This window comes from Onychomys torridus, chromosome 16 (assembly GCF_903995425.1).
Source record: "Onychomys torridus chromosome 16, mOncTor1.1, whole genome shotgun sequence".
In the NCBI taxonomy this organism is placed as follows: domain Eukaryota; kingdom Metazoa; phylum Chordata; class Mammalia; order Rodentia; family Cricetidae; genus Onychomys; species Onychomys torridus.
In genome coordinates, this window is record NC_050458.1 from 46,988,383 (window position 1) to 46,998,234 (window position 9,852).

The window sequence follows — 9,852 nt, forward strand, 5'->3', positions numbered from 1 at the left end:
GGGGGTTGGCAGTGTCTGTCTGGGCTGAACTCACTGCCACAGCAGTTCCCACTGGGAGTCCCTGGGGAGGAGGACGGAGCCGGGGGCTTCTCTCGTCTGCCCAGATCACAGCTCCCAGCATCAAGGTCAAGTAGGTGAGGGCAGACACGGTATGGCAAGAAGTTCTCAGATGCTGCAAATGCATTTACACCTACAACCCCGAATCACGAAGTCTTAATTCAAGGCTCAGTACTGCCCACCAGACTCCCAATTCTCTCCCTGCCCCTAACCTGGGCGAAGGTCACACAACATTGTTGCTTAAGTCTAGGGACTCCTCTTAGGCATCAGGTTTGGGTATTCTTCCTGCCCTTCTGAGATTTTTTTTTTTTTTTTTTTTTTTTGGTCAAAAACAAACAAAAGTGCAGATCCTCTGCAGTCTGGCAAACCAGTTCCTTCTGCGGTGCTTTCCCCTGGAGTTTCTTAGGCTTAGCCACGCGTCACCCCACCACACACACTGTCCTACTGCCTTACACACGGACTATCGACCCTGGGCCCATCCCCCAGCCCTGTACAACTAAGCACTTGTTGCAACCCAGAATCACACCCAGAGAAGGGAGTTCCATGTGGCTTGGAATCCTTTAGAATACAACAGCACGCCACACGCACTCACAATGAATGCACACACAAAACCACATTCACTTGCCCCTAACTCTACTCTCTACCCTAACCTCGGCTCAGGGAAACCCTACACTGGAGAAAGAGGCTACACGTATCTTGTCCAGGCCAGTAGGGGGTGAGGGATGAGGCCACAGGGCAGAGAAGGATTCCAACTAGAAAAAGTGCTAACCTCCCTAGAGTCGCAGATATTAGCTTTAGGGGGAGGGTGTCAAGTGGCCAGTCAGCAGCTCCCTGTGACCCAGACTGAGGGGGAGTTGAGGACAGGGACACAGGGCCAGCCTCTCCCTGCTCCAGGGGCTGTCTGGTTCCAGCTGCTGCTCTTCTTTCCCCGGGAGCCTGAACACACCAATCCCAAAGGAGCGTCAAGGAGGGAGGGGGCAGCAACTCACATCTGGACCACTCTTAGCCCAGGAAACCACTAATTAAAGGTGTCATATAGAAAACTACATATAACAACAAACCCCCCCCCCCACAAAACCCAAACCAACCAAATGAAATCAGAGGCAGGCAAGAAAATAGTCAGGGGCTGAGTTAGACCCGGCTTGGTGCTTCGGAAGCCCTCTCCTACTCTGTACCTGGGCGGGTCTCTTTCCTAGTTGTGAGAACGAGAAGATTGGAATCTTTTGTACAGTTTCCTTTTCCTCTTTTGTTTGGCCTTTCCTTTCTCTGTTCTGTGGTCGTGGGTGCTCCTGGCCTGGCAGACAGGAAGATGATCAGTTGGCCAGCACAACAGGCTGGAAGGGCTGGTTGGGATACTGCATGGTGTTCAGGTTGTAGCTGAGGCCTTCTACGAAGGGGGTTTTCTCTAAGAAGAGGCTGTTAGCGCCACCTCCGAACACCTGAGACACATCCAAGCTGCTGCTGTTGCAAGTGCCAGCTCCACTACTCCCAAAAGGGGCCGAAGCGCCGTTGCCCTGGCCATCCGCCCCATCAAAGAAGAGGCTGGGTGAGCCGCCGCTGCCGCCTCCGTTGTACACAAACTCCTTGGCATTGGGTGAAAGCTGAGACTGAGAGGCCGGATTGGCTGTGATGAAGTTCAGTGAATGCATGGACAAAGAGAGGCTCTTGTGCTTCGGCAGGTTATTTGTCGGGGAGCGGGCCATGCGAGGCTGCTGCTGTGGTGGCTGCTGGCCGCTCGCCCCACTGCCAGCCACACTTACACCGCCTGAGGCCCCACCACCCTTCTTCATCTTGGTGGAGCCAAACTTGGTGGCAGCAAAGGAGGCAGTAGTGAAGGTGACAGGCTGGGCAGACCGGGGGATAAAGGTGGGGCTGGGTGACTGGCCAAAGGACGGAGACGGGGAGCTGGACAGGGAGCTGTCCTGGCTGCCGATGGGCACGAACACCTGGGCATCAGGGTTGAAGCTGCTCTTGACCTCCTTGTCTAGCTCTGGGGCACCACCCCCCTCACTGTCATCCAGGTACAGGACTTTCACGGCTCCCTTCTCACCAATCTGGTAGGACACCTCAAAAGGGTCAATCCAGACACTCAGCTCTTCGGGCACATTGGCACGCACATCCTCCACCGCTAGACCACTCCGCTTGGCAGCCAGCTCCACCACGGGGTCTACCGTCTCCCCAATGTGGACACAGCGGAAGCCAGAACCCTTCAGTGGCTTCTCTGGGTACCAGTGGCCTTCATACTTCTTTTTCAAAAGCCGCTCCAGCTCCTCCCCAAACAGGTCTGCCCGGCGCCGGGGCAGCTTGTTGTACAGGTAGGAGACGATGAAGTTCAGGGCCACTTTGACCTCTAGCTGCATCCTCTCTCGGGCAGAAACTGAGAACCAGCACAGGGCACGTGTGCAGGCCAAGAGCAGTGTCGGGAGTAGAGGGCTGACCCTGGGGTCCAGACGGTTCTGGGAAGTGAGCAAGAAGGAGAGGACCATGGTGAGTACATATGCAGAAAGGCACCCAGCATACACTACCCAAGTCATGCCAGTGTGGTGACCAATGACAAAGTACGGACAGAAAACCACACACATCTAGTGGTACATTCCTTTCTTTCTTTTTTGAGTCTGTGTAGCTCTGGTTGGCCTACAACTCACTATGTAATAGACCAGGCTGGCCTTGAACTTGCAGTGATCTGCCTGCCTCTGTGTCCCAAGTGCTGGGATTACAGCCATGCACAATCTCTCCCCTATCCTAGGTACTTAGCAGGCACTTATTTTAAATAGGAGTGCACTGTGCTTTCTACAATTTTGAGAATTCAAGACACTGTGGAAATGACATCAAATAACTAAGGAATACAATTAGGCCCCCAATCCAGCTGGATGCAAGGGGGCCCTTGCTGTCTCTGCCCCAAAACTGTCAAATGCCGAAGACATAAGTTTCAAAATGTTAGCTGCCCTCCTTAAATTGAACGAGATACAGGTCACTGGACATGAAGGCGCACTGCCAACTTTCTACTGGGGCTTGGACTCCAGTCATATCCATCTGTCACCCTGGACCCCATAGGTGTGCAAGCTTTGGGGCTCAGTCTGAGTTTACAGAACCAATTTAAGAACTTGGTAATGTGACCTGAGCTTGCACTTCCATCCGGCCTCAGTAATGGGGACAAAGCCATGATCCTCCAGGAAAAGGCAAAATCTGTCTGTCATAAGCACAATCTGTCAGCTCACAAGGGAACTGTTGGACCAGGGGAAGTGCAGGAAGCGGGGCCATGGAGGCTGGCAGGGCATTAAGAGAAGCAGCAGTGTAGCCTGAGGGAATCTCCACAGTTGCTGGCAAGGTAGAGAGTGAGGAGGACGGCAGAGGGAAGAAATTTTCCATCACCCTACAGCTTCCAGCTGGGGACCCATCACCACTCAGTCTCCCGAGGACTGTCTGACACCTGTCCTCGGCACCAGATCAGATTTATCAAGTGTTTGGAGAACGCCGCAGAGGAGGCGGTCCAGGATAAACACTCAGATTGTTGTTTTGGGATTCTTTCACAGGCAGATCCCACCGAGGTCAAAAAGCTTTATTCCCTAGGTCTGGGCAAGCCTCATGTTTCAGGAAGGTGATCTGTGAGTCCTGGGAGCCCAAAAGGAACCCCTGCTTGGGGAGAAACTAAACTGGAGAGGCCCCCTCTATGGAAGGTGTAGCCAGAGCATGTCTCTAGCTAGACCTTTGGACAAGGCCATGCTGCTGAACTCAGCAGAGACAAGGCTGACCAATGACCCACACCAAGGACGTCTTCTGTCCTGTGTGGGACTCAGCTGGATTTTGATTCATGTTCTTTCTGGTTCCCAAATGAAGTCTATCTACTGTAGGTTCGAGAGTCTTGGTTTTCTGAACACTTGCTGTGACAAGTGATCATGTTAATTCTCAGGCCTGGGCCCAGGACCCTCACGGGTCACACAGAGAACAAATCCTCAGAAGACTTGTGGGGTGCGGACACCCGAGAATGCACCCAGAGTCCATCTCCGGCAGCACATAAGTATCCCATTTAGTCACCTCAGTCCAGGCCTGAGGAACAGAAGGGGGCTGCTGCTCAGCATTCAGGGAACCCCAACTTCCCCTGTAGCCCAGCCTCCAAACAAGTCTGCTAGTTTCTTCAAATATCTGCTCATGACCAAGAGAGATTGGTTCTAGAGTCCTTTGCAGTTTAAAGAGAGAAAAGTAGTTTAAAAGAATAGGGGATGTCACGCGCCTTTTATCTCAGCATTTAGGAGGCAAAAGCAGGCATATCTCTGAGTTGGAGGCCAGCTTGGTCTACAGAACAAGTTCCAGGACAGCCAGGGCTAGACCCCGTTTCAAAATAAATAAACAAATAAATAAAGTATAAGGGGATTAGTTGATGAGGATCAGAGTCATTACCAGACGCAAAGCTCAAAGCTAGTTATTATACTGTGGACCTTCTCCCATATGGGAGCACAGGCTTTTCTTTTGTATGTCGTGAGTGGAGGCCAGAGGTATAGGTTTTTATGTTGCCCATGCTGGCTTTGAACTTCTAGGCCCGAGCTGGGCATGGTAGTGTGAGCCTGTAAACTTACCAATTGAGAGGTAGAAGCAAAGAAAACAGGAGTTCAAGGCCAGCTAAACTAAACCAATAACTCTTATGTTCAAGCAACTCATGCCTTCTGAGTTGGAGCTTTTAAGAATAAAGGTTCAAGAGGCTAGAGATGGCTCAGTGGTTAAGAGCACTTGCTGCTCTTCCAGAGGTCCTGAGTTTGGTTCCTAGTACTCATGACAGACAGCTCACAACACTCTGTAACTCTAGCTCCAGGGAATCTGATGCCTCTGGCTCTGAGGTACCTGCACTTACATGGACATACCCACACGAAGATACATATATCTATGTGTAATTAAAAGCAATAAGTTAATAAAGAACGGAGGTTTGAAAAGACTATAGAGGTCCACTGAAGGTGTCCAGCATGAGGAGACTAAAGAGCGGTGAAGAAAGTTGGCATCAGGTCTCAAGAAGAGGTGCAGTTAGAGGTGGCGTTTCCAAAGAGGATTTTGGGAAAGTAAAACAGACTCAATGTCAACATGACACTTTCTTCAAGGCACTGAGGAGCCTCTAAAACCATGCCTCTCGGTTACCCTACCCAGAAGGGCTTCTACACCTTTCTAGATGTCCTCAGATCTTGCTGTGTAATTGCCTTCCAAGTTATAACCCCTGAACAGTACAGCCTCAAAATGGGAACATTCTAAATGTAGGCCAAAGTCATCGGGAAAGAAGAAGGCTCTCACCCCGAAATACAACAGAACCACTGTCGTCACCCCTGCCTGGAGATCCAGTATTTGCAGCATAAGCAGCTGAGGCCGCACACCAATTTACAGCTCATGGTGTTGCAGCACAAACAAGGAAGCATTACGCTCCTTCGCCTCTTGAACTGGAGAGCAGGCCAGGCCAGATGACTAGAAAGAGCGTCTCTGCTCTATCAGCTCAGACTCTAATTTTGACTTCAAGAAGCTTATGGAGCAGAGGATTAAACTCCTGGTACTAGCCTGTCTTCAGCTAAAGATAGGAGTGACCATTTGGCTGAGTTTATTTTTTAGGAAGCAATGGACAAATTATAGTGCTTATATATAAAATATTTATGGAAGTGTGATGAGATTAGAAAGCTTAGAAATAACTACCCTTCAAAAAAGGAACAAGCAGATTTGTTGAGCAGCTGCAGAGCATTCAGACCCTTTTCAACAAAACACTAGAAAGGTAACAACAACAACAACAAAAAATTTAAATGTAAAAGAGAGAGAGAGAGAGAGAGAGAGAGGTAGGGTACATAGCCTAGTATGGTGCCAGCTGGGAGGCAGAGGTGGAACTCTGTGATTTCAAGACCAGCTTGGTCTACCAAATAGCAAGTAACAGGCTAGCCAGGACTACATAGGGAGAAACTGAGTCAAGAACAGCAAGTGTTTAATAGTAAAACCTCATTTTGACAATGTACTAAAGGGTTGCAAGTGAGCTAAGGTGTGCGGTGCCTGTAATTCCAGCAGAGAAAGCTGAGGCAGGAGAGTCAGAAGTTCAAGGTCAGCCTGTGCTAGTATACAGACAACCTACATGGAAAACAATGTTCTGTCCCAATACTTTTTCCTCCTTCCCTTTTACTTCAGCCACGGGATAAACCTCGACTCTGATCCTTTGTGCTGATGTGTATTTTAGTGTTTAGGAGAAAGACAAAACAGAACACGGAAGGAGCGGTGGAGCTACACAAAGGTTTCACCAACGGTTGATTCCAGAGAAACTAATACCAATGCAAAACAAAGCTTTAAAAAGGATTCACATTTTAGAAAGGGGGAAATAAGGGTGAAGAATCTCCACTCCCCCACCTCCAATTCAGGTATCTCAAATTCCCAACATCCTACAATGAATCAAATCTCCAAGATTTAGGTAAATGTGTGTGGAGGAGCGTTTAAACACCGTCAAGAGGCGAACAGCCACCGTGGACGCAGGACCAGGCTCAGAGCCCAACCGGCAATGTAGGTTGCAGGACTTCCAGGACGTGTGCGACGGGCTTAGACCCCGACACCACCTCCCGGACAGCCCGGACCACCAGAGTCCTGTCTAGGGCAGGGCTTTCTGGGGATCTCGGGAGCCCAAGGCCGGCCTCACCCAAGGCGGCGCCGCGCTCAGCACTCTGGGAACCGTAGTCCTCAGGTCTCCCGGCGCGGGCAGGAACTCGTGACCTACTTTCCGAGCACACTACACTTCCCTGCGCACTACGCGAGGACCGGGCCGGCTAGACCGCGCATGCCCGGCACCAGGAACTGGCCAAGGGTCCGAAGCCCAGGAAAAGTTTCCGATGCACATGCGCGCTGCGGCGAGTGGGCGCTCCCCCTCCCATCGCCGAAGACGTTTGGCAGAAATCGGCCCAGAAGGCCTCTCACCGGCTATCCTTTCTCCCCACGTCCGTGTTCAGGCTCGACTCCAGCAGCTCTCCTCTTTCCCCGCAAGCCTACTGGATGGGGAGCTCTGCCACTAAGGGGGCTTTTCCCGGGTGGAGCAGGTGGGCCGGGATGGAGGGCCGCCCCTCTGGCCCCGGCCTCCTGACCCCAAAGGGCTGCCGCTGTCTAGGGTAGCTGTAGGAGCAGTGTATTCAAGGAGAAGGAAGCCCTTCTCCCTTAACACCCAGTAGGCTCGGCTCCAGCATCCCCACAGCCAGGAAGGGAATGGCAGGAACTGGATCCAATTCTCCAGTCCTGTCGGCCAAAGAAATTCCTAGTTAAGCTGTGGGGAGGCGCCCCGTCAACAATAAGGCCCGTGGGATCCAAGCCTCACCCCACGTCTGAGAAACCGGACCCAGGTAAAGGAAATGGGAAAAGGTTCCCGACAAGCAAGCAAAATCCGTACATCTGAAACCTGGACAGGTTCTAATACTCTCTGGGTCTCCTCCCACTGCAAGGCCTACCCTAGGACCAGACTTACCAGATCCTCTGCAAACCTCCCCGGCAGGGTGTTAAAGCTCCTTAATCCTTCCTCCTACACCAGCTGTTTTCCCCAGTGCTTAAGTGAGGGATGGGGGTAGGCGCTCGAGCAAGCAACAGGGTTTTTAATTGTTGTTGTCAGGAAATCAGAGAGAAACCCACTCCCAGTGTAGGGGGGATAGAAAGGAGGTTTTAAAAAAAAACCCAAAGGTTAGAACTGAAGTGGCATCGGAAACCCTGCCTGCTGATCCTTCAGCCTGCTCTGTGAGGTGCTGGTTGCTCCCAGGGGAGAGGAAGGGGACGTCTTGTAGACCGTCTCTCTGTCCATTCTCCCTCTTCCCTCCTTAGATTTTGGTCAAGGGCGCAGTACATCCTCCCTGGATAGAAGGGGAAGTTCAGGACTAGGAGAGATCAAACAGAATACACTATCTGATAGGCTTTTGGGGTACTTTTTTCCGCCCACACAAGAATATAAAAGAACTCAACCGGCAATAAATTGTTCAGCAATCCAAGGGCAGTTCCTCCACTAACCGGCCCGGTGACCAAAAAGGGGGGTGATCTCCATCTCATAGGTCCCAAAGAGCCAGGAACAAACTGTGTTAATAATCACACGGGGAAAAGCAGCAGAAAAACCAAGGATCGAATCCCCTTCCTTCCCCTAATTTATTTAACGCAGACCGGAGTTTGGTTTCTTTGGGTGCACAAGGCAAACCTAGTGGGTGAGGCTTAGAGAAATGGGGAAGGAGGTCCGGGAGGAAAAACACTCCGCCCAGGAGAGAGCCGCCTTCGGAACTAGGTACCCCAGGATCAAAGTGATGGGAGAGCGACCCAGAGGCGGATCTGGATCCGGAGGGAGGCGGCAGGGGAGTGGGCCAGTGTGGGCGCCCCCCGCCCGCGCACTCACTCGGGTCTCCGCGACGGGGCGCTCTGCAGGCCGCGGGACGGAGGTGTCTCGCCCAGCCTCCCCGGCGCCTCGAGGCTGAGGGCCACGGTGTCCTTCTACGTCGTTGAGGGCTGAGGGGGACGAGGACCAAGTTCATGTGATTCTTTCCGCTGTTCTTGGAGGTCGAGGTCGGCGGCGACGGCGCGGGGATGGCGGGGCCGAGGATGGCACCCGTCACGCGGTGGATGGAGGCCGGCCCGGGATGTGGCCGGCGGGCAAGTCCTGTCCTCCTGGCCTCTCAGCTCCGACGACACTGAGTCCCAGGAACCGGCACCTTCCCGCGCCCCGGCCCGAAGTGAGCAAAGTCAATGAAAAGTTTCACCCTCAGCAACCCTGCGCACGGATCTGCTTTCCCCACCCCTGAGTGATGCGTCCCTCCGCCCAGCCGGGGCGGGGCTGGGACTATTTTTCCTCCCGTGCGGCCGGGACTACTTTTCTTTCCGTGGCTCCTTTTAACCCCTAGCAGGCCAGTGGTGGTTTGGTTGCCCAGATCACACGTGTAGGGTAGTAGCGAGCTTCTCGTCACCGATCCTCTAGACCCCGCCCTGCCGTGTCGTCAGTGGGGCCTCTGGCCCTCGTGGTCCCTCTGAGCGCCTCCCTCCGCACCCGACTTCTTTTCTTAGGGTTCCAAAGCAGTCTGAACTCTCCACGTACGGTTTTCACCGGTGTAGACCAAGCTCAGGGAGGGTAGGGACGAGCCTGAGACACAGCAGGCCATCAGGGCTCAGTCTGGGACACCGTGGAGGTCGCGGGGAGGGGCTGGCGTCACCGGGCTCCCCCCCCCCCCCCGGGCTCTGGCACGAGTCAGCCCCGCACCAGCCCCACCTCCCACGGCCCCCCCGAGACGATGACGGCGCGGCTCTCCCGTTCTGATGCTCCCCGTGGCTCGCACTCCCCGGTTCCGATCTGTTCTAAATTTGGGGAGATGGGGCACGACGCCAGATCTAGAATGGTCTGGATCTGAACCAGGGCTAACCAGAGTCTACTAGCGTCGCCCTCCTGGTGGGGGACCGGGAACATTGAAGGGGAGGGAGGGGAGGGGGGCGAGGAGATCGTGGGCCGGAAAAAGGAGCGGAGCACCTGTGGACCATGCGCTTTCATCCTTGAAATGTGGGTTCTAAACGCCAGATAAAAGCGCTGGCCACGCGCGACCGTGACTCCCCTACTGCGGTCCCCGTTTTCTCACGGGCAGGGTGCCCCCCGCAGGGAGAGCACCAGAGCCACGCTCCTTCTAGCCATAGCCTAGTCGCAGAAGCCCTGGCTAGGAAGGTGAGCAGGGTGTTCAGCCCGACAGCACTGGGCGGCGAAGCGTGGCTCACCTGGGCCCCCGGCTCGGACTTTGGCCACGCTTTCCACTCTGCGGCTTTGTGACAGTGCGGGCTCAGAGACGGGGTGGTGAG

General features: G+C 53.5%; 1 protein-coding gene across 1 annotated transcript; it reads right to left on the reverse strand.

The window, feature by feature from the left end:
* Positions 1 to 354: 354 nt before the first annotated feature.
* Tob2 (transducer of ERBB2, 2) lies at positions 355 to 9,138 on the reverse strand. Its single transcript, XM_036208662.1, has 2 exons — positions 8,414 to 9,138; positions 355 to 2,513 (listed from the first exon to the last, which is right to left on the reverse strand). The coding sequence occupies exon 2, from the start codon at positions 2,415 to 2,417 to the stop codon at positions 1,371 to 1,373; it is 1,047 nt and encodes a 348-aa protein (XP_036064555.1). The 5' UTR covers positions 2,418 to 2,513; positions 8,414 to 9,138; the 3' UTR covers positions 355 to 1,370.
* Between the last annotated feature and the right edge of the window lie 714 nt (positions 9,139 to 9,852).

What these genes read in the sequence shown, in the direction of transcription:
- Tob2 (XM_036208662.1), bottom strand. Translation starts at nt 2,417, where the DNA reads ATGCAGCTAGAGGTCAAAGTGGCCCTGAACTTCATCGTCTCCTACCTG.